The sequence below is a fragment of the Chanodichthys erythropterus genome, chromosome 16, assembly GCF_024489055.1.
Source record: "Chanodichthys erythropterus isolate Z2021 chromosome 16, ASM2448905v1, whole genome shotgun sequence".
In the NCBI taxonomy this organism is placed as follows: Eukaryota; Metazoa; Chordata; class Actinopteri; order Cypriniformes; family Xenocyprididae; genus Chanodichthys; species Chanodichthys erythropterus.
This window is the reverse complement of record NC_090236.1, coordinates 22434694-22459688: the sequence shown is the minus strand read 5'-3', so window position 1 is coordinate 22459688 and position 24995 is coordinate 22434694. Positions and strand designations below refer to the sequence as shown.

At 39.8% G+C, this 24995-nt stretch overlaps 1 protein-coding gene across 1 annotated transcript; it reads right to left on the bottom strand.

The window, feature by feature from the left end:
- Positions 1-297: 297 nt before the first annotated feature.
- ptger4c (prostaglandin E receptor 4 (subtype EP4) c) lies at positions 298-8032 on the bottom strand. Its single transcript, XM_067364058.1, has 4 exons — positions 7940-8032; positions 4289-4342; positions 1568-2389; positions 298-891 (listed from the first exon to the last, which is right to left on the bottom strand). Exons 1-4 carry the CDS (start codon positions 8030-8032, stop codon positions 298-300), a joined length of 1563 nt encoding a protein of 520 aa, XP_067220159.1.
- Between the last annotated feature and the right edge of the window lie 16963 nt (positions 8033-24995).

Here is a 24995-nt window from a genome sequence, read left to right as displayed (position 1 = left end):
AAATTGCACCTTTAATAAATTATTCACAGTTTTACAAGTCACATTTCAAGTACAACCCATCATGCAACTGGCACAGCACAGTAGAAGGAAGCAGCATATCCATAACCATATATCAAACACATCCATGTCATCTAACAAAACATAGATATACAAGTGTTATGATTTAATCCTAAAATCAGGATCATTCGGAATCAAAATGAAGCAAATTCACAGAATTTCTTGTGAATGTAAAATAACAGAAAAGAGAAAAAGTTTTTTTTTTCTCACAGTGCTTTACAGAATGAATCTCTATTGGCATCATTGTCTCATGCACTTTTCTGATATACATGAACTTGGTGTACTGAAAGTGCAGGTCACTATTTCAGCTTTGTTTTCTAATATTTCAGCAGCTGGTAGCACTACAACAGTCTTGGTGTGGAGTTTGGGGCTTGATGCTCCTTCGTCTTCATCAAAACCCATGACACCGTTCTGCTCGACGCTGAAAGGATGAAACTCAGCCAGGGCTGTATCAAAGTCCCATGCCTGGCGAAGGGTTAAGTCCACATAAGATTTAGTGTTCGTGCAGGACTGTTTACCCACATCGTTTCTACAGCTGGCTGTGCGCAAGGATGCATAACTTGTGCAATTGCTTTGCGCAAATGACGGAGGTGAGTGCTGACCATCCATCCAAACCAAAACATGACTATGATCCCCTTTCCTCAGTCCGATAATACGCTTGAGTTGCGTGCAACCTTTCGTTAATAAGTTTTTCCTGCACAGAATATACACCCATGGATCCAGTATAGGGTTGAAGGAGGCAAATCTAATAGCCAGGAGATCACTGCGATAGTCTGGACTTTTGCCTGATGATATGTAAGCAGGATCATACAGCTGGTTGACAAAAATGCGAACCTGTTAAGTTGAACAAAAATAACATCCCATTAAAATTAGAAAAGATGTAATAACGATGGTGTCAATATTACACATTATATACATGTAGCCTATATATGCATAGAAACGAGAATATTTTCATTGCACCTTGAATACACATTATTGTACATAACTTAATCATTAATTCATTTAAAATCTCAAATAATATCAAGTTTTCTTGAGGTTACTCCATTTGACGTCATTAAAACCTAATAATAATATTAATAAACAGACAGTCATGAGAGTCCGAGACATTTTTACTTTAAGTCCCAAGTATTCATTTTAGTAAGAAGTGCATTCTTATTATATTTTTGAATATTAATAAAATCCAGACAAAAAACAGAAGTCCAACATGCTCCTATAATCCCTCAGTATAATAAAAATTGGATTTCGCTTGATTGGAGTCTGGGACTCTCTAAATAGCCATAATGAACTATAATGATGATTAAGAGACTAATGAAAATAGTAATTCATTTTTATATATAAAAGTGGAACTTAAGTTGTGGTTGGGTGCAGGTAAGTTATGTTGCGTTGATGATTGGCAGGATTAAATGAACAAGCTCCACTGGAATAGCGCTTATTCATAAATAATATGTAATAAACAAAGAACAAATAATATGAACACTCACTGAGTGGACTGTAGGACTGAATAACTTACCACTAAAGGGATGGAGCATATCAGGAACACGATGGTCATGAAAATTAACAGCCAGAACATCTGGATCTCCGCCGCAGATGTTAATTTGAATCTGCGCCTGGACCCTGTGTGCCTCTGTGATACCTCTGCCCTCACCATGCGACTCATTTTACTCATCCCGACCAGTGAACGGCACACAGCGAAATTACACAGGACGGTGATGGCGATCAACAGCAGCATGAAACCTCCGTACAGAAACGTGTACGATGCGCCGACGGGGTCCATGGCGCGCCAGTCCAAGAAGCACCAAGTTCCGGGAAAGTGTCTTTTGTGTTTTCCGAAACCAAAACTGGGCATGATGCACAGCACGATATTGGCCAGATACGTCGCCATCAGCGCGAACCGAGCCATGGCTCTGTCCACATGCTGAGAGTAGAAGTACGCGTGGTTTATGGCCAGATATCTCTCCACTGACATGGCGCACAGAATAGACATCCCAGCCGAGCCGAAGAACAGCATGGAGAAGGAGAAGAAGTGGCATAGGAGCGCTCCGCCCGGCCACCTGCCCGCGATGTATGTGGCGATGACCACCGGACTGGTGAAACAGGTGCCCAGCAGGTCCGTGATGGCCATCCCGCACACCAGAGTGTAAAAGGTGGTCTCTTTCTGCTCCTTCTTGGAGATGCATAGCACCACGATCGCCACGAGGTTTCCGAGGACTCCGATGCCAAACATAGTGGCCGAAGTGATGAGAGAGCGATAGTCCAGGCGCACTTCTGACACATTGAAATTCAGTGAATCATTCATGTCTGACAGGTTAACAGGTGCGAGTGGCTCCACAAACTAAAAAGTGTACGCTTCGTTTTTCCATAAGGACAGTGTGCATCTACTGCACATACAGAGAGTTACGAACAGATTTCTATACCTCTTAAGTTTATTTAATCTCTCTGTGGCATTGATTGGACTCAAAGGTGTCACTGCTTTTATAGACACCCACAGCTCCTCTTTCCCACCATGTGATGTCAGCAGTAGAGAGTGACGTCAAGTGCAATCCCATGCAGCCAAATATAGCTAATATAGTAAACGCAGGTGTGTAGTTTGTTCAATTCAGTGAGGAATTGCAAGAATAGTGGCAGATGTTTTGAATGTTTAATAGCATTATTTTGCAGAACAATATCTTTCTCTGTTGCTCACTGTGTCTAAATGTATGAATAGAAAATAATAATAATATATGCTGTGACTTGATTACATAACCATATTTGTTTCATGTGAATATTGCTTAATAACTGAGCATTCAACTGAAAAGACAATTTATCCTCTGACATTTTTTCTCAGTATTGTCAAATCATCCTTAACCAGTCAGTATATTTCTTGAAACAATTCATACAAAGCACCACAAAATAGATTACACAAAAAGCCTGTGACACAAAATCCTTAGTTCATCTCTCAAAAGTATTTATGTCAGTGAACATATCATAATATATGTACAGTTGCAAGAAAAAGTATGTGAACCACTTGCAGAATCTGTGAAAAAGTGAATAATTTTAATAAAAAAGAGAGATCATACAAAAATTGCATGTTATTTTTTATTTAGTACACTCTAAGAAGAAAAGGTTCAAAAATGAACCTTTTAAGGTTCCTGGCGATTGCAACTGTGGGGGAACCTTAAAGGTTCATTTTTGAACCTTTTTAAAAAGGTTCTAATTGGAACCTTCACTTAAAGGTGCATTAAAGCCTCATTAAGGTTCCACTTTGAACCTTTTCCTTTTAGATAGCAATAACATATATTAATAATAATTATTAAAATATAATATAAATTATACATTAACTATATGTCTTATATATAACTTATATAACTATATCTTAATCCCATTTCAAAACATTGAATACAGAACACAATGATTGTCTATAAAATGTTTAATACATAAATATAATGAGCACAGGCACCAATGGACAGAGAAAAAAGGAATATTGTTTTTTATCATTCAAATAAATAAATAATCAAATAAATCATTTCATTCATTAATCTATAAATTTCCATCAACCTTTAACAGAATGTAGCTGAATATCTATAATTTTTATATTATTTTTAATCATTTAATTTTTAATTTATATATAATTTTTAAGATAATGTTTAAACAGGACATTAAACAGGACATTTTTATTTTTTCAAAGAATGTTAGAGTGTTTCTCGGCTTTGAAGCATATTCAAGGTTGAAGATGAAGTACATTGTGGTGACCTGGTCATATCGTCTAATTAACAGACCTTCTCCCCTTGCATCATTATTTCTAAAACAGACTGCATCCAAGGCACATCCATTTACAGTATATACAGCACAGGGTTAGGTGTACGTGGTTCCTAAACAAGAAGAGAATAATGTTATATTCAATATAATATGTATGTATTCAATATAAACGTATTAAATGATACATAATTTCCATTATTATTTGCTTTTAAGTCATAATTTGAAACACAATTTTACTCACAACTGAGGGGACATTTAGGGCTGGATATCATGATAATATTTCCTTTGTGGAGTGATGTTTCATATAGTCTGTCCTCTCACTCTTTGTCCGTGTCATTTAGTCCTCTAAAAGGATTTGGTGATCTCCAAGCATTTGGTTTTCATTTTATCCAAGTGGATCCCAATGCGTTAATCATCTTCTCCTGAATAAATCTACCCACAAAAACATGTCTGCTATTCTTAAAAAACTTAAGTTGATTCTGTCTGGGACACTTACCCCTACTGCCCTTGACCTCTTTTGATACACATCTTGGTAAGACAGATTGTCCATCTACAAAAACAAAAGAAATATATTATTAAGCAAGTGCGTAATTTTAGAGAATGCTGGAGAGTAAAAACAGTTCTCTATATTTCCAGGTCTCCAACAAGCGAACAATTCAACAAGGTGTGTTCAGCCATTGTTACAAAATACCAGTGCCCAGTTGCATAAAGCACCTTAAGTGTAATTTTCCCATAAGATCGCCCTTATGTTTCCCTTAAACTTAACGGTTATTTTCTGCAACACCCTTAAGTGTTACTTAAGGGTTTCTTTAGGTGAAACATCATAAACCCTAAGAATTTCCCTTAAGTTTTCCTTTTAAAAATGGTGTTGCATAAAGCCCCTTAACTGTCATTTCCCTAAGTATAACATAAGGTTTGGAAAACTTCACCTTAAGTGTTACAAGGAGTGAGCAGGTTCAAAGAGCTTTAAATGATACCAGATGAGGAATAAGGGTCTTATCTAGCTAAACGATCGGTCATTTTCTAATTTGTTTTTAAAATGTATATGCTTTTATATAAACAAATGATCTCCTTCAAGTGGTTCTGCCACTTCCGTATTCTTCAAACAGCATACCCTGTACGTCCTTCGCCTTCCCTATTCAACTTATGGAACCAATGCAGCGCCAGTTCCGTTTTTTTTTCCGTAAGTAGAATAGGGAAGGCGTAGGACATACAGCATACAGCTTTTCGACTGAAAGAAAGACATGAACATCTTGGATGACATGGGGGTGAGTAAATTATCAGGAACATTTTATTTGAAAGTGGACTAATTTAAGATATTTTTGTTGAAATCCGATGGCTCAGTGAGGCCTGCATAGCCAGCAATGACATTTCCTCTCTCAAGATCCATAAATATACTAAAAACATATTTAAATCAGTTCATGTGAGTACAATGGTTCAATATTAATATTATAAAGTGACAAAAATATTTTTGGTGTGCCAGAAAAACAAAATAAGGACTTAAAATAGTGATGTTGAGTGTGTCGAATCAGCGGTTCGGAGTGCCAAAGTCACATGATTTCAGCAGTTTGGTAGTTTGACACGCAATCCGAATCATGATTCGACACGGGTATAATGCTATATTCTGACTTATTTACACTGTTAAAGAATTGGATTCTCATGCTAAACGTGGCCAAAGTTTCAAAACACAAGTTGGACGAATGACGGAGTACTGTATTTCTGTGCCAAAAATACTACACAGGCTTGTAGTAAGTGTTTTGAATTCGGCCATCACTAAATAAGTTGTTATTTAGTTTTTTTTTTGGCGCACCAAAAATATTCTCGTGGCCTTATAATATTAATATTGAACCACTGTACTCACATGAACTGATTTAAATATGTTTTTAGTACATTAATGGATCTTGAGAGAGGAAATGTCATTGCTGGCTATGAAGGCCTCACTGAGCCATCGGATTTCAACAAAAATATCTTAATTTGCATTTCGAAGATGAACGAAGGTCTTACAGGTGTAGAACGGCATGAGGGTAAGTAATAAATGACATTATTTTCATTTAAGGTGCTTTATGCGACCGGGCACAGTTCTTAAGAGACAAGACTGGAAGATTGTATGTAAGAACATGTCAAAGAGACCTTCAGTTTATATATATTAGCTATGTAAGTGAAAAGGTGTTCTTTCATTTGACATACTTACATTTACAATACTTGCCATATTTTTAGTGTCACAAGTCCTTGGACCCTTGGTAAAATAACCCATTTCCTTACTTTGCTAAACCTGCTACGAACTTCATTTAGTTTTTCAATACCAGTCAAATGTGATCTTTCTTGAATTAGTTTTTAAGTATCTCATGCCATGTGTCACTTACCTGGCTTCTTACCTGTTCGTCTCATAATTGAGATTCCTCACCTTCATCGTCCTTTGTCTTCAGTCCAGACCAATCCGCTTACCATCATCTACAAATACAAAGAGACTGTTATCATCCAGCTAAGTTCATTCAACCTGTCATCATTCAATCTACTAACCTGTTTATTCTCCCCATCTCTGCCACCTGCAATAATAAACCTTTATGAACTGTATTACCTCTGTTGTCTCCTTCTGTCCGTGACACCATGACTCCTTTAAAAATAATATTATTTAAAATACTATCAAAGGCTTTATGAAACTGCAGGGCTCTTTGACACGTTCTTACATAAACTCTTCCAGTCTTGTCACTTAAGACTTTTTGCTAACCAGGGCTAAACTAACCTTGTTGTGTTGTTTGCTTGTTTTACCTGAAATTAAAGAAAGGCAATTTTACCCTCCATCTTTCTTTAAAATTATGCACTTACCTGTACTTCACTGTGGGAATTAACATATATATGTGCACATCTGATCAAACAGATTATTTTTTAACTCCATTTGCTTTGTGATAAAAAAGTAATAAATACATTTTATAAAGAAAAAAATCTCCACTCTCCTCAAGTTTTTTTGTATTGCTAGTGGGGTAGCTGATACATTTCTGGTCACCCTGTTTGAGTAATACGTTGTGTTGAGATTGATCCATGTGAAATACCAAATCAAGTCCTACAGAAACAAAAAACTGCAGAGAGGCACATGTTATAATGGTAATAACAGCTCAGTAATTTGTAATGATAGCAATATAGTTTAGCTAAAAGTATGTGGAAACCTAACCATCACACCTATACAAGTTGATGGGCATCCCATTCCAAAACGGGAATGCAATATAAGTTTAAAGCAATGTAAGTTGTTTTGGATAACAGTGTCAACTAAATACATACATGTGAGAAAATGCTAGTCACTGAAATCTTCAGTACAACCTATTAAGTAATTAAAAAATGTTAATAATAATTAATAGAGGTCTCCACAAACTTTTTAAAACTTTAAGAGTAGATGTAATAAACTTACACATGAATGGTGTGTGTGGTCTTGGTAGGCATCTAGGTCTTTAGGTTTTCTTCTAATCTTATGAATTTAACTTGATCCTTCAATTTAAGGAATATTTTAGGTATCATAGTTTTCAGTTAGGTTCATTCAAGTGTCCGCATCAATTCCATTGTCTGTTAAAACAACAGGATTCAATAGGAGAATGTCATATCTGCTTAATTGTGAAAATGTCTGTTTTGCTGCAATGGGGAAGTTAAACAGAGCGTGCATTTTTGTGAGATAAACCTTGAAATGTAGGGATGATCACCTGGAAACTGTTGCCATCAACCAGTCAGCCACATGGATTTTCCAGTGAATCAGCTCTGAGCTCATTCTTGCATCTATATGCAGAGAAATATTGCAATTTAGAAAACAATGCGTTATAAAATATGAATAAATATAAACTTTTCATTTTTACTAAATTCTCTCTCTCTCTCTCTCTCTCGGGCGCGCGAGCACACACACGCGCACACACAGTAAGGATAAAAAACGGGAAATATCTTGAAATAGTAACATGTGGAAAAGGTGTAGTAAGTGGTACACCCGGAATTATTTCTCCAGGCCGTTAAATTGACAATATTGTGGCCGCATTAACACGACGTGTCTGCTTAGGCCCATCGTCATGTATTCATTACCACACACCTTAAAGTTATTATGACATTAAATAGGTGTTTCATAGCTTTTTCAAAAAGTTAATAGTTTATTTGAGACGTTATGTTGTCTTACCTCAGATTTTTGTGTCGTTCCGCTCTTTCCCACTCGGTCCCGCTGCTGCCGCTTCAAAATTTGTAACGGTTTTTTCCACGTGACCACTGACATCATTGCGCGAGAGAGACTTGTGGAGATTCAGTGCATTGCGTTGCGTACCAAAGCCCAGATGAAAGCATTTAAAGCATTTTGAAGGATTTGCTTATTCATGCTTAAAAACGAAACAATATTAATAATCTCGTTTACTTTTAGTGAAAATAATGTACTTTTGAATTGCTAGTTATTTGTCAGTATTCTTATTTTGTAAAAACGTTTAGGCACAAGCAATCTCAGCACATAAATGATTAACAACAGTTGTAGTAAAAGCAATAGTAGTAGTAGTAGTAGCAGGCTAGTAATGATGATAATAATAAACTAAATAAAGATAAAATAATCTTCCTGATGAAACCTTGTACAATACAATTATGAAATGTTTTCTAAAACATGAGCTAATAACAAAGTAGATAAAGTTGGAACAGAAGGAGAGATAAAACACGTAAAATAAATTGCCTGTGCATCACACCTTACTTGTGATTTTTGCTCCAAAACTGCATAGTGTCCTTTTCAATTGGGGAATATTTAAGCGGAAGATATTGAACACAGTCTATTTTTAGGGCTAAGATTTTCACGTCACCTCTCCATTTGACATTGAACAGCTTCTTGTCCATTTATGAATGTAAAACTGAATTTTTATTCTTGGTCTTCTTAGTTTATGCTTTAAAAATGGACAAAAAACATGGTGTCTTTCAATGTTAAGATGCAATTTATAGAAATGTGCGGGGAGGTCGGGGGTACAGATGAAACACTGTATCGACTGTACACTCCATAGAATCCAATCATATTAGAAAAGGTTCATAAATGAACCTTAACTACAAACAGGTTCTAATATGAACCCTGTTACCACAACAAAGGTTCTAAAAAGAACTTCCAAATACCTGTAAGTTCAACTTTGAACCTTTTTGATAGTTAGAAGTTCATATTTGCACTATAAAGTTCTTTATTGAACTCCAAAGGTTCGACCTCTTTTAAGAGTGTACTGCCCTGAGTAAGATATTTTACATAAAAGATGTTTGCATTTAGTCCACAAGATTAAAAAAAATAGCTGAATTTATTAAAATGGCCCCGTTCAAAAGTATGCGAACCATTGATTCTCAATACTGTGTGTGGTTACCTGATGATCCACGACTGTTTTCTTGTTTTGTGATGGTTGTTCATGAGTCTCTTGTTTGTCCTGAGCAGTTAAACTGAGCTCTGTTCTTCAGAAAAATCATCAGTTTTCAAGCATTTTTTGCATATTTAAACCCTTTCCAACAGTGACTGTATGATTTTGAGATCCGCCTTTTCACACCGAGCACAACTGAGGGACTCAAACTCAACTATTAAAAAAGGATCAAACATTCAATGATCAATGAATGAGTAAAGTATTTATTTAGATGGTTACGTTTGATTCTGTGTGAGTTTGAGGCTGTGCTCCGTGGCTAACGTCTAATTCTACACTGTTGGAGAGATTTATAAAGAATGAAGTTGTTTATGAATTATACAGACTGCACGTGTTTAAAAATGAAAATAGCAACGACTCTCGTCTCCGTGAATACAGTAAGAAACAATGGTAACTTTAACCACATTTAACAGTATTAGCAACATGCTAATGAAACATTTAGAAAGACAATTTACAAATATCACTAAAAATATCATGATATCATGGATCATGTCAGTTATTATTGCTCCATCTGCCATTTTTCGCTGTTGTTCTTGCTTGCTTACCTTGTCTGTGCACAGATCCAGACGTTAATACTGCCTTTCCTTGTCTAATGCGTCAAATGGGCTGGCATTATGCAAATATTGGGGTCATACATATTAATGATCCCGACTGTTACGTAACAGTCGGTGTTATGTTGAGATCCGAGTGTTTTCCGGAAGTCTTTGAAACAAATGAGATTTACATAAGAAGGAGGAAACAATGGAGTTTGAAACTCAATGTATGTCTTTTCCATGTGCTGAACTCTTGTTATTCAACTATGCCGAGGTAAATTCAAATTCTGATTCTAGGGCACCTTTAATCATTATAATTTAGTTAATGTGTTTTAATATACTAATTTGAGTAATGTGTTTGTTTATAACTGATACCAGTTACTGTGAAACAAGTTGATGAAATGGAGAGAATAAAGTGTTTATTTGCATTTCTTTCAAAATGTAATAATTAAAAATAGAATGATTAATTATCAATTATAATGAAATTATCATTAATTTAAAAGAAGGTATAAAAGGCAGAACCCCCAAACTATCGGTATGAGCAGATATCACTGAGTAATCGGCTATCGATATCGGTGGAGATATTTAGTATCAGTGCATCTCATATATATACACACACACACACACACATATATATATTTTAGAGATGCTCCTATACTACATTTTTCCATTACATATACTAAATTATATATATATATTATATATATTTGTGTGTGTTTTACAAATTGTTTTGTCTTCTCAGGGCCAAAGTTTGTCAAACAATTATTCTTTGTTTCTCTCACTTCTATTGTTTTCCCCTCACCTTGGAATGTCATGTGACAAAGCCAGTATTCTTATGCATCCTTCATCACTGCACCTGTAAAAACTAAAAAAAATATTTATGTCGTAGTGAAGCAGATGTCATTATTATGTATTAAAAAGTCTTGTTAGTCACCCTAATAAAGTCTTCTTATATAATCAATGATTGTGATTAAATTTTACAAATTCATTGCAAATTTCATGAAGATGAACAAAAAGTCCCTCACACACACTGCACATCCTGAGCTGATGTATAGGCAGTGGAGAGGTATTGATCTCAGTGTTTGGACTGAGAAAATCTTTGCATCCATCTCCTAATCCATTTGGGAGTATTTTGGCACAGGGAGGGTAATGAATCTGCAGGAATCTATATGAAGCCATGCATGCTGCTGTACCTATGGGAGTGTGTAAGATGACAGCAGAGCCTTTCTCAACACAGGATCTCGTTAAAGCTCTTCCTCTGTCCTCCACAGGTATCTGATAGCAGTCGTGAACCCAGGGCTTGAGGTCTAATGGAGGTAATGAAAGAATTCATCATCTCAAGGGAGTTAAAGAGCAATGCTACCATGTGACGGCTCTGCTAGGTCTCTGTCTCTGTAAGTAGATTCTGCCCTGATGCAAGCAGCAGTCAGTGTGTGCGCGGCCGGCACCCCGGGCAAACGTCTCACTCAGCCTTTCATATCTTTCTACAATAACCTTTTGGCCATAGACGCCAACACTCACACGCCCACATCATTACACAGAGAGGAGGCGTTTATACCCTGCTCTTTTAGAGCTTGACTGGCTGAGTGTGTGCGTGGAAGTATATATACAGATACCTATTTTATCAGCAAACACATACTATAAATGTCTGTGGAGAATCATTTATAGCACAAATAGTGGCGCATAAATCTTTCACCTTGATCATCTCCCATTTGGTATGAAATCAATATTTAATATAATACATCTCAGAAGTGTTGGGGAAAGTTATACAATACTGCATTACTCCCTAAAAAGTAACTATTTGCGTTGGTTACTTTTTATGGAAAGTAATGTTATGTTACTTTTTTTGTTCCTTTTTCTGACCTGGGCTTGTTTGTTTGCACACAACACCTTATGTGTGATTTTTGTTGTAGTAGGAACTTGCAAACGTTTTTCTCCTTCGGGAGAAATCACATGTCAGTTGTCGATGCTCGTATGGTCATGGCTTACATCATGTGAGAGGAAGTCGGGTACCTTAGGAGCACCTCCCAAGCTCCTGGTCATTTTTAAACATGTTTTTAAAAATTCGGGGAGTCTGCCTCGAATTTGACCATTTATAGGCCTAGGCTCTCCCCTAGACCCAAATCATACAATGTACGTACATACAGGCTACATATATCATGCAATCTCATCACATATGCTTCTAGCAACCCTAGTGTGCGCATAGTCAACACTCTTTAGTTGTTTTTGTTGAACTGAATAACCATGCTGTTCTCTGCTATTCACCTAATCACCTGCACAGCCATCTTTTCAGGCCTGTTTAGGGCCCGAGCACCGATGGTGTGATTGCTTGGTCAATTATTATTCTTCTCCGAAATGAATTGCATTTTGAGGGCCTGAACATGCTCGAAAACTCATGAAACTTTGCACATGCGTTAGAAGTGGTGAAACTTTAAGTCTGATATGTGTTTCAGAATTGGGTGTGGCAAAATGGCATGATAGCGCCACCTACAAAATTTCAATTAAGCGCCCTTCGTGCTACGTTTCATGTACAGGTATGAAATTCCATAGACACATGTGACAGCCCAATACCTACAAAAATGTATGGGTGCAAAATCTGAAAACCCATATTTTGAATTTTCTCTGCAAAATTTGTGCAGTTTTTGCCATTTCCAGACGTTGTACTTTAACGAACTCCCCCTAGAGATTTTTATCAGATAAACGTCATATTTGGTCAGTCTAATCTAAAGGCCTTTGCGACATTAAATTGTGAAGATCTTGAGTTTTCCCTGAAGGGTGTGTCCGTGGCGGCCTGACAAATTTCAATGTTTCGCCATGAAACAGGAAGTTGTTGTAACTCAGGCATACAGTGTCTGATCTGCCCCAAACTTCACATGTTTTATTAGAGTCCTGACCTGAAGACATCTATATGACAATATTCAGTTACAGTTATAGCGCCACCAGTGGGTAACCGGAAATGACATGTTTGACACTGTGATTAACTCCTCATTGAGATTTAACCAGATCAACATCATATTTGGTCAGTCTAATCCTAAGGCCTTAGTGATGTTAAATTGCAAAGTGTGGCAAGGGGGGCGTGGTTCAGCGAACGCTGCAGCGGGGGAGAGCGTCAGGAGACGCGCGGTGAATGAGCGGGTTAAGTGCAAATAACAAACACCTGTCTCTTTGCAGTAACTGGCGTGGAGAGAGTACTTAACGCCAGGAGAAACAGGAGTGAGGGAGAGAGAGAAGGACTGCTGGCTGCCACACGTACCAGAAGGACTGAAGTGCCGGAGGATTTGTTTTGTTTGGTTGTTGATTGTTTTGTGCCTGTTTGCACCTTTTCTTTATTATTAAAATAAAAGCAGCCAGCAGTCATACCCGACCCTTGTCGTCTTCCTTCCTAAACCCTACGAACAGTATTACAGTGGTGCCGAAACCCGGGAAGGAAGACGGAAGCCGCCGCCATGCAGACGCCCTCTGCTACTGCACCATTTGCGGAACTAATTGCATCTCTCGCGGTCATGCAGCAAGAACAACACCAGGCCCTGCTGGACTTGCGTCAGGATCAGGAGAGGCGGTTCCAGGCCCTCCTCCGAGTCCAGCAGGAGGACCGCGAGACGTTCCGGAGCTGGATTGACCAGGAGGTTCGGCCGGAAGCCCCGGTCCAACAAGCTGCGCCCGCCCACCTCCCTCTCAACAAAATGGGGCCTGAGGACGACCCGGAGGCATTTCTGGATCTTTTTGAGAAGACGGCCGGGATCTGTGGTTGGCCGCGGGACCAGTGGCCGATGCGCCTGGTCCCACTGCTCTCCGGGGAGTCCCAAGTAGCGGCGCGGCAGCTTCCGGTGCAGAGCCTCCTGGAGTTCGACGATCTCAAGAGGGCCATCATCCAGCGGGTCGGCCGGAGCCCCGAACAACATCGCCAGCGCTTCTGGTCTTTGGAGCTGGCAGAGGCCGGCCGGCCCTTCGTGATGGCCCAACAGCTCCGGGACTCATGCCGCAAATGGTTGCTGGCCGATGGAAGTGACGTGGAGAGCATCATCGATCGTGTGGTACTGGAGCAGTTTATCACTCGGCTTCCCGAAGAACAGCCGAGTGGGTCCAGTGCCACCGCCCCACGTCGCTGGAATTGGCCATCCATCTCGCAGAGGACCACATGGTGGCGTGCCCAGGGGTCGGCGAATCTCTCCCATCTGTCTCTCTCTCTCCTTCTCTTCCCCCTCCTTCTCTCTCTCGGCCTGTCCCTTTGCCTAGGTCCCGTCCACCCGGCCCTCCTCGAGTCCCGCCCCGAGGGCGGGGCGGGAATAACCAACACTCGTACTCGGCGCCTCGAGTCCCGCCACCACCGGCCGGGTTGGACCCCGCTCCTGTTTCTCCGCTCTCTCCACGTCAGCCACTTAACCCGCTCTCTGCCACCGGAGCGGCGGGGAGGTCTGGGCCGGCCTGCTGGCGTTGCGGGGACCCGGACCATTTTGTGGACAGGTGTCCTGTGATGGAGGTGGGGACAATGATCCGGGTCCCGGATGACCCGCAGGCTGCCCCTGGTCAGGCTGGGTGGTACCAAATACCTGTGAGTATTAAGGGGGGTACCTTTCAGGCTTTGGTGGATTCAGGATGTAACCAAACCTCAATCCATCAAAGTCTGATACAATCCGGGGCATTGGATACGAGCCGCATGGTTAAGGTGCGGTGTGTACACGGGGATGTGGTGGAATATCCTATTGTGCCACTTATTATTCAATTTCGGGGTCAAAAACATAGTGTTGAGGTGGCAGTTAATCCGCACCTCTGGCATCCGTTAATTTTGGGAACGAATTGGCCAGTATTTACAGAATTATTGGGGGTTTTATGTACGGATGCCTCTTGGGGAAAAAATGCACGGGAGGCGAGTGTGAGTGTACAGGCGGGAGAGACTGATCCGGGACCACTGGGTGCTGCTTCAGGGGAACAGAGCGAGATCGAGAGAATGATTCTCTCGGAGCGTGATGATTTTCCCCTGGAGCAGTCTCAGGATGAGACGCTGAAACGCGCATTTGAACAGGTCAAGACCATCGACGGTCAGCCTCTCCATCCTGGACAGCCACTTACCTATCCATATTTTGCAATAATTAAAGATAGGTTGTATCGAGTGACCCAAGACACTCAGACAAAAGAAGATACAACACAGTTATTAGTTCCTACGAGCCGCCGGGAAATGCTTTTTCAGGCGGCTCATTCTAATCCAATGGCTGGTCATTTAGGACAGGGAACGACACTAAATCGCCTCATGACCCGATTTTTTTGGCCGGGCATTCATGAGAATGTGCGTAGGTGGTGCGCTGCTTGTCGTGAATGTCAGTTGGTTAACCCACCGGCCACCCCAAAAGCGCCGTTGCGCCCCCTCCCATTAATGCAGGTACCCTTCGAGAGAATTGGTATGGACCTCATCGGGCCATTAGAGCGATCAGCACGAGGACATTGTTTTGCATTAGTCATTGTGGATTATGCAACACGATATCCAGAAGCAGTGGCTCTCCGCAACATTTCCGCTAAGAGTGTTGCTGACGCACTGTTTTCTTTAATCTCCCGAGTGGGGATTCCTAAGGAAATCCTCACTGATCAGGGCACGGCGTTTATGTCGCGGACGTTACGCGAACTTTACGAATTATTGGGCATTAAATCGATTCGGACCAGCGTTTTTCACCCACAAACGGACGGACTGGTCGAACGTTTTAATCGCACGCTTAAGACAATGATTCGTAAATTCGTTCAAGAAGACGCCAAAAATTGGGATAGATGGTTGGAACCCCTGTTGTTCGCTGTGCGAGAGGTCCCGCAAGCCTCCACGGGGTTTTCCCCCTTCGAGCTGCTTTATGGTCGCCAGCCCAGGGGCGTGCTGGACGTCATAAGGGAGACTTGGGAGGACGGACCTTCTCAGTCTAAGAACGAAATTCAGTTTGTGATGGACCTGAGAACAAAACTCCACACTTTGGGGTGGCTCTCTATGGAGAATTTGTTACAGGCTCAGGACAAACAGAGCCGGCTGTATAACAGGGGAACTAATCTGCGTAAATTTGCACCGGGAGATAAAGTGCTTGTATTACTCCCAACGTCAACTTCGAAATTACTTGCAAAGTGGCAAGGACCGTTTGAGGTCACACGGCAAGTTGGAGAACTCGATTATGAGGTAATACGGAGGGGAGCACGTCAAATTTATCACCTCAATCTCCTTAAAAAATGGAATGAGGGAGAACCAGTGATGCTGGCGACGGTGATTAGCGGAGAGGATGATCTTGGACCAGAAGCGAATATAAAAAAACAATCTCTCGCTCTGGCCCCAGGGGGAGATCACCTCTCACCCTCACAGCTCATTGATTTAACCAAATTACAGGCGGATTTTGCCGACGTGTTTTCTCCCTTACCTGGCCGTACGAACCTCATTCAGCACCATATCGAGACAGAGCCGGGCGTGGTCATTCGCAGCCGGCCGTATAGATTACCTGAACACAAGAAAAAAGTAGTTCAGGAAGAATTAGGTGCGATGCGTGAAATGGGGGTAATAGAAGAATCTAACAGTAACTGGGCGAGCCCGATAGTTTTGGTTCCTAAGACGGACGGCTCGGTGCGGTTCTGTGTGGATTTTCGCAAGGTGAATGCTGTGTCGAAATTCGACGCATATCCAATGCCTTGGGTTGACGAATTGCTTGACCGGCTTGGTATGGCTCGTTTTTATTCGACATTGGACTTGACAAAGGGTTATTAGCAGATCCCCTTATCTCCATTATCCCGAGAAAAAACAGCTTTCACGACGCCGTTTGGATTACACCAATTTGTTACACTTCCGTTCGGGCTGTTCGGCAGCGGCATATGCAGCATCTGAGGGCAGTACTGAGGTCGCTGAGAGGAGCTGGGCTCACGGCCAACCCGAAGAAGTGTGCGATTGGGCGCGTGGAGGTAAAGTATCTGGGCTTCCACTTGGGGCATGGACAGGTGCGTCCCCAAATTGATAAGACTGCAGCAGTTGCGACCTGTCCGCGCCCTAAGACCAAAAAGGAGGTAAGACAGTTCTTGGGGCTGGCGGGATATTATAGAAGGTTTGTGCCTAATTATTTGGACCTCACCAGCCCCTTGACTGATCTTACTAAAAAGGAGGCACCAGATGCGGTCCAGTGGACGGAGCTGTGCCAGCAGGCTTTTACCCAAGTAAAGGCTGCTCTGTGTGGCGGGCCACTCTCCTGATTTCTCTCTCCCTTTTTTGTTGCAGACTGACGCGTCGGACAGGGGGCTGGGTGCTGTCCTGTCCCAGGAGATAGAGGGTGAGGAACGGCCGGTGCTGTACATTAGTCGCAAGCTCTCTAAGAGAGAGACTAAGTACAGCACTGTGGAAAAGGAGTGTTTGGCCATCAGGTGGGCTGTCCTCACTCTCCGCTATTATCTCCTGGGACGGGAATTCACCCTCTGTTCGGACCATGCCCCTCTATAGTGGCTCCACCGCATGAAGGATACCAACGCGCGGATCACTCGTTGGTATCTAGCTTTACAGCCTTTTAAGTTCAAGGTGGTCCACAGGTCGGGTGTTCAGATGGCTGTGGCCGATTTCCTCTCCAGAAATGGGGGGGGGCTGCAGGCCGGATGGCTCCCCGGCCTGAGTCGGGCGGTGGGGGTATGTGGCAAGGGGGGCGTGGTTCAGCGAACGCTGCAGCGGGGGAGAGCGTCAGGAGACGCGCGGTGAATGAGCGGGTTAAGTGCAAATAACAAACACCTGTCTCTTGTTGCAGTAATTGGCGTGGAGAGAGTACTTAACGCCAGGAGAAACAGGAGTGAGGGAGAGAGAGAAGGACTGCTGGCTGCCACACGTACCAGAAGGACTGAAGTGCCGGAGGATTTGTTTTGTTTGGTTGTTGATTGTTTTGTGCCTGTTTGCACCTTTTCTTTATTATTAAAATAAAAGCAGCCAGCAGTCATACCCGACCCTTGTCGTCTTCCTTCCTAAACCCTACGAACAGTATTACACAAACATCTTGAGTTTTCGCTGGAGGGTGTGTCCATTGCGGCCTGACAAAATCTGATGTTTCACCATGAAAGAGGAAGCTGTTGTAACTCAGGCATACAGTGCCCGATCTGCCGATGTGTGATAAGAGACCTGGCCTAAAGACATCTCTATTCCAATATTCAGTTATTGTCAAAGCGCCACCTTCTGGCAGCAGGAAGTGTGGCACGTCAAAATGACTTTTCCATATTTTTCCTATATTAACACATTTAAATGCATGTCGCCCACTGTTCACTGTTTTCCTAAGGCCAGCGGTGGCAGTGGCCCCAGGTGCGAGGGCCCTTTCATCGCTGCTTGCAGGTTTAATTATTTTTATTTTTCTGTCCGTCAGATGGTGGCATCTAACAGCAACAATGAAAACTCAAATCTCTGTGCTTAGCACTAAAGCTCACGTGACTTCCACCAGCTCGCCATGCAGTACAGTCGTTCTGGTACCAACTACTTTGACACAATTATCAGATTAACAGACTTGTGATGTGTTTCAAGAGCTCACAAGCTCACAAGTGTCCGAACTTGCACAGTGTATGCCCGGGACATATACTCATGATTTCTCTCAACATGGGGACAGGAGAGGTGTCAGTCAATACAAGAGAAAACAAACTTACATTACTTATTTGAGAAAGTTACTCCGATATTTTGTTGTACATTTAAAAGTAATGCGTTACTTTATTAGTTACTTGAAAAAAAGTCATCTGATTACATAACTTGTATTATTTGTAATCCGTTACTCCACTGGATCTCGGTACAATCTCATCAAAAGATTTAAATTCCATATTTTTAATAATAATGTAAAATTCACTTGTCAATATGCATATACACTACTTCAAAAGTTTTGGGTCAGTAAGATTTTTTTTTTGTGTGTGTGTGTGTGTGTGTGTGTGTGTGTGTGTGTGTGTGTGTGTGTGTGTGTGTGTGTGTGTGTGTGTGTGTGTGTGTGTGTGTGTGTGTGTGAAATTCTTTAGCAATGACACATTAAATTGATCAAAAGTGACAGTACAGTCATTTATAATATTTCTATTTCAAATGAATGCTGTTCTTTTAAACTTTCTCTTTTTTTAACAAGGAATCCTGAAAAAAGGATCCGCACAACTGTTTTACTGCAATTATAATAGAAGAAATGTTTCTTGAGCAGCAAATCAGCATGTATTAGAATGATTTCTGAAGGATTATGTGACACTGAAGACTGGAGTTTTGATGCTGAAAATTCAGCTTTACCATCACAGGAATAAATGACATTAAAAATATATATTCAGTAGAAATCTGTTATTTGAAATTAGTTTTTACTGTATATACAGTACATGCATTTACATGTATTCAAATAGTTATTCATACACATACATACACAGACAGGTTTTGTGTAACTTTTGTAAAATAAAAAGAAGTCAAGTGAATTATTATTGCTCCAAATCATTTCAGTTGTTCCCTTGTGATGAAATTCCCTTGAGAGAAAAAAACAAAAGGGGTGATTACACACATAATCAATAGAATGTCAATAGAAAATCAATTACATAAGTGAAGCACATTTCAATAAATTACAAGATTAGCTGTTCCATAGAAATATCACACATCTGAATCTGGTTGAATTATGCCTTTGTTACTGTCTACAGTTATTTTGACACTCAGAGCATAGTTGGAATTAAAGATGACTGTATTACATGGCCATTTCAAAGTTTGGTGGTGAATAAGAAATGAATACTTTTTAATCTTTAAATTGATCAAAAGTGACAATAAAGACATTTATAATGCTACAAAAGATTTCTATTTCAAATAAACCAGTCACCAAAGAATCCATCACGGTTTTCACAAAAATATTAAGGAGCTCAAATCAATATGATTTCGGAAAGATCATGGGACATTGAAGACTGGAGTAATGATGCTGAAAATTCAGCGTTCCCATCACAGGAATTAATTACATTATAAAATATATTCAGAGGTACTTTAAATTATAATAATATTTCACAATATTACTATTTCAACCATATTTTTCATCAAATAAATACAGCCTTGATGATCATGAGACTTCTTTCAAAAAAAAAATCTTATCAACCCAAACTTTTGAATGCTACAGTGAATGTGGGTTTGAGATCCTTCTGGCTGTTTTGCACATTAAGTGTGTCTCAAGCGACTTTGATCATTTTTATTTGGATTGTAGGAAAGGTCTACTGAAGACCTCAGTTATTGCTAATGCACCACACTTGTTTACTTCAAACACTGCAGATAATTGACTGATGTCTCTAATGGTCTTGATCTATTTTTCTCATGATAAAGCTTCAGTATACCAATCAATCCATTCCTTCTTGAATTGTGGCATCAATTTCTAAAGGTCAGTAAGTGCCTTAAGTTTGTCTAAAAAAATATGGCTCATTTTTGTGTACTTGAGAAGTGTTGTTTTCTTAGTGATTAACTGTTGGGAGTCAATTTCAAATTAAATGTGTATTGTATCCATTGTATTATATCGATTGCAGTATTAAACCTTCTGCTGTTCGTTTGTTCTTGCTGTAGTTGTTTAGCAGGGTTTTGTTTTTTTATTTTAATTTTGAAAGCCAATGACTCCAAAATATGAGGATTCCCTTCTTAAAATAAAAATGCAGCTATTGTCACATAGCTGTGGCTGAAGTGAAGTTGCCTGGAAAATCCATCCTCACCACTGTACCAGCGGATGAGTCTGGTCGGCCATTGAATCAATTCGATTTCTAGGGCGGAGCAAATCTGAGCAAACAGGAAGCGGAGTAAACCAATCCGGTTGTTAAGTCTGACGTCACGCGGCAGCGCTTCGGGGTCCTAACGCTCTATCTCATACCACAAGAAAACAACAAATGGTGCTAATATACATACACGATGTGGTGTAATACTACAAAAAATATATAATTACAACCTTTTTCTCCATATCAAAATTCCAGATGGCCAGATAATGATTCATCTTTTATAAATCATTAAAATATTAATATCTGTGACGCTGTGAGCACGAAGACTATTGTGTAGACTGTAAGTATTTAAAATGTTTAACTTTTTTAAATGATTGATGTTTAATATGAATAAATAGCGCTCATAAACGGCCGTCGATGGCATTCTCAAGTGAAACGAGTCGAGGCTTGGACCCGGAAACAGCGTTCTTTACGTCACGGCTTAACAAGCGGATAAGAGAAGGGCGGATATGACGTTAGCAAAGCGACAAGAGAGTCAACAGTGAAAAGTAAATAATTAATGTGTTTTTGGTCATTTAAAACTGAATTCACGGCTGAATAGAACAAACTCTCGGGTCTTCCGTGCGCAATCTTTGTTGATATTGAAGGGACTTTCGCCACACTAGAGTGACGCTGTTTGCGTCACTGAAATAAACGGTACGGTTTGGAGTTGACTCGAATCGTGACGGAGGGCGGACTGACCAGACTGATATATCTTATAGAAGATATATCAGTCTGGCCTTCCCAGGCAAGAAGTGAAGTGCATGACAAAATGGAATCCAACAAGGAGATCATAATCAAAACAACCACTTAACATGGACAACACCAGACAAAGGATAGAATCAATCACAGGGTTTAAATACAAAGAGCAAACAAAGCGAACTAATCAAGACCAGCTGAACAGAATGACTAATTAATGAGTATAACCTACGTAACATTCTAGGAAATCAGGCAGGTTATCGTGAACACAAATGAACAAACTCAGTAAAACAGAACATGATTGTGACAGCTATACATAATTTAACATTAATTTGTACTTAATAAAATAAATAATTGCTAACACATATTCAGCAAGTAACAACATATAATAAAATAAACATGACAGCCTTTACAGCATTTACATATAACGGATAACAATTTTAAAATTACTTTTCATCATGAAACAAAAATCATCATGTTAAAATGATTTCTGAAGGATCATGTGACACTGAAGACTGGAGTAATGATGCTAAAAATTCAGCTTTGCCATTACAGGAATAGTTATTTATTACAGTTATTGTAATTATATTTCACAATATTACTGTTTTTACCATATTTTTCCAAATAAATCAAAGTTTGAAAACCTCTGTTTTTAATCAAATAGATTTGGAGAGGTGTTAGGAGTGATAAACTGAGAGTAATGGCTTTCACGTCTAAATTCAATTGCAAACTGATGCTGTGTTGTCAGCAAGAGTGTGACGTCATCTGTGTGTCGTGCAGGAGGAGCGTTCGTTCGCTCATCACATACCTTGACGTAAAAATGCTGTATTGATCTGATGACTCGTCAGAGCGTTTGGTTTTCGCTGGAGGGCAGATGCGCTTTTCTCCTCCGTCATCTCCCTCCACGCAGCTCATTAAGACTCTTTCTGTCTTTCACCCTCACAAGCTGTCGCATACGTTGTCTCTCTCTCTATTCTTTCCAAATCCTGCAGTCTTTGTTCGGACGCAACAAGCACAGTTAAAGTGTCTAACCCGTCTGAGTTGTCATTAGAGTACAAGAGAGCATGAGAGAGAATGAAAGATGCTTAATGTTTCCCAGCAGAGCGCAGAATCTGCATTGTGTGTTGTGAAAGATGTGTGATGGAGGCGCTGTGACTCAGTATTGCCCCTTTCAAGGTGAGAAACATGAGTCTTTGCTATTTCAGGAGCTCAGGAGAAGTTTTAATTGAAAATGGCAAGGAAAAAAAGGCACTGGTGTTCATTCTCTTGATTGCTGTCAGCTCGCCTGTATTTCAGACACACAGTTTCTGTAGTTCTTTCTTATGATTGGGAAAGTAAACTTTGAAGCCACCTACACACTAACCAACACACAGTAGCATTAAATATGCTTATTTACTCTTAAAGGGATAGTTCACCTAAAACTAAAAGTTTGATGTTTATCTGCTTACCCTCAGGGCATCCAAGATGTAGGTGACTTTGTTTCTTCAGTAGAACACAAATGATGATATTTAACTTCAACCGTTGCCGTCTGTCAGCCGTATAATGTGTGTCAATGGGAACTCCATCTATAAGAGTAAAAAAAAACATGCACAGACTAATCCAAATTAAACCCTGCGGCTTGTGACAACACATTGATGTCCTAAAACACAAAACAAACGGTTTGTGCGAGAAACCGTACAGTATTTATATCATTTTTTATATCACAAGCCACAGGGTTTAATTTGGAATTGTCTGTGCGTGTTTTTTTTACTCTTATAGATGGAGTTCCCATTAATACGCATTATACGGCTGACAGACAGCAACGGTTGGAGTTAAAAATCTTCATTTGTGTTCTAATGAAGAAACCTAAGTTACCTACATCTTGGATGCGCTGGGGGTAAGCAGATAAACATCAAATTTTCATTTTTGGGTGAACTATCCCTTTAAGGTCAATGAAATGAAAAGTGAAAAGGTACTAATATGTACTTTTAAAGAACTAATATGCACCTTTAAGTTACTAATATGTACCTTTTCACTTTTGTACCTTAGGGTACTGCCCCAGTGTCAGTGCTGTACCTTTTTTTTCAATGCTGCATTTATGCCTTTATTCCTTTATTCATTTATGACTAAGCAAACAATATTCACAAAAGTAGGGCATCCACTGAGATTCTGTGCGTAACTAGGCGATAGTATACTGTGATATCCCATAAGGCCAAAGGAGCTGGGATGTCAAATTTGAAAATCTGAGAAAAAGAAAAAGAAGAAAAACTAACATAAAAATGTTAATGAATCATGAGCCTTAGGCAAGTTTTATGGTAGCAAGAAAGTTTTTACTTCTGGTTAACATGACACTCAACTTGAACTTCCATTTCCAATGTGATAGAGATAATATCAGATGTGACTGACTCATTATTAGACTGAACTGCTGAATGTTCAGACATTTTTTATGCAAAACTGTAATCAAAAATAAAAACAGCCATTTTTATTTACAGGATTATACATGTGTTTAACTTGATGTGGCGCTGCACAGACTTATTTGACTTGAAGCCGTGCTGGTTAGACATTTTGTCCGACTTGAGACAATGTGACTGACATATGCCATGAAAGTGCCACAAGAGCAATTCGAGACTCATTCTGCACGAATTCTGATAATGACACAGCTGTTTCACGACTGGTTGGTTTCACCGAAGACAACTTCAGTTCTGCTAATGCTCCCAAATCCATGTTTTTATTACAGTAAAAACTCTTTTCTGAATTAGCTTGATATAGCTTGCACTATAGTTTACACTAATGTAAATGTTTACATTGAGGTTACATGGTCATTTTAAATTAAATGTACAGTGTACTCAAACATTTCATGTTAAGAACAATTACATTTTATGAGTACAAAATAAAAAATCTGCTAGTTCTGCTTACTTAAACTTTGAATTTCTTAACTTTTGAGGCAACTGATTGCCTCTAATTTTTTTTAGTTTTGCCAACTTATTCGGGACAGTGCAGTAAAAGATTGAAAAACTATTTCTGTAGCAACATGAAAATGTCTGTGTACTTGACAAATATTGCAGCTAATCCACCTCATCTTTGATAAAGTATGCAAACACCATTCAAGCGTCACTACGGGAAGCTGAAAGTGTCTAATTATACAATCCATTTTCAGCTCACCCTTTGACTGCAAACGCAGATCTATTAAATCCAACCCAAAGTCAAATACACCTTATAACTGGATGCAGCTCACATAAAATGTGATGGTCATATGACAGACATGTTGCAATAATGTGACAGCAATGTAGCATACTATTGTTTGAAACACATTTATTGGACGTGTCCCAATATTCACACTTGCAGTCTTGGCTACATGAGAGTGAGTGAACTTGACAGGAAGTAAGCGTGCAAGACTGTCCCGGGTCTGAAAAATGCTAAAGATCTGTGCATTTAATGCACACTAGATACAAACTATCTCGGTTGCACTTTATTTTGCAGTACGTGTACGTACTTACCAAACACTGGGTAGTATAAGGTAACTATAGGGGTTAAGGTTAGGTTTAGGGGTAGGTTCAGAGTTATTACCTAGTTATTACCATTTATTGTAATTAGGCTACTATAAGTAAGTACTATAAGTACATACATGGGGAACAGGACTGTAACATAAAGTGCCACCACTATCTTTAAAACCGCATCAGAATGATATTTTAAGCTAAGCACATCCCATCATTCATCATGTTCTGCCCCAAAATAGTGAGATTTCAAGGAAAACTTTCCAGTGTAATTTCAATTAATTAGATTTGGTTGGCTCTAGCAACCCTACGAGGATAAGCACTTTGGAGAATGGATGGATGGATGGATGGATAAATATAATTTGTTAGAAAAACATAAATTGTTACATATTTTGTTGGTGCAGAGATGAGTGTGT

Coding starts and splice junctions, on each gene's coding strand:
- ptger4c (XM_067364058.1), bottom strand. CDS start 8,032: ATGTCAGTGGTCACGTGGAAAAAACCGTTACAAATTTTGAAGCGGCAG. Junction 4,343..7,939: donor GAACGACACAAAAATCTGAG/GTAAGACAACAT, acceptor TTGTTTTTGTAG/ATGGACAATCTGTCTTACCA. Junction 892..1,567: donor TATGCTCCATCCCTTTAGTG/GTAAGTTATTCA, acceptor TCAACTTAACAG/GTTCGCATTTTTGTCAACCA.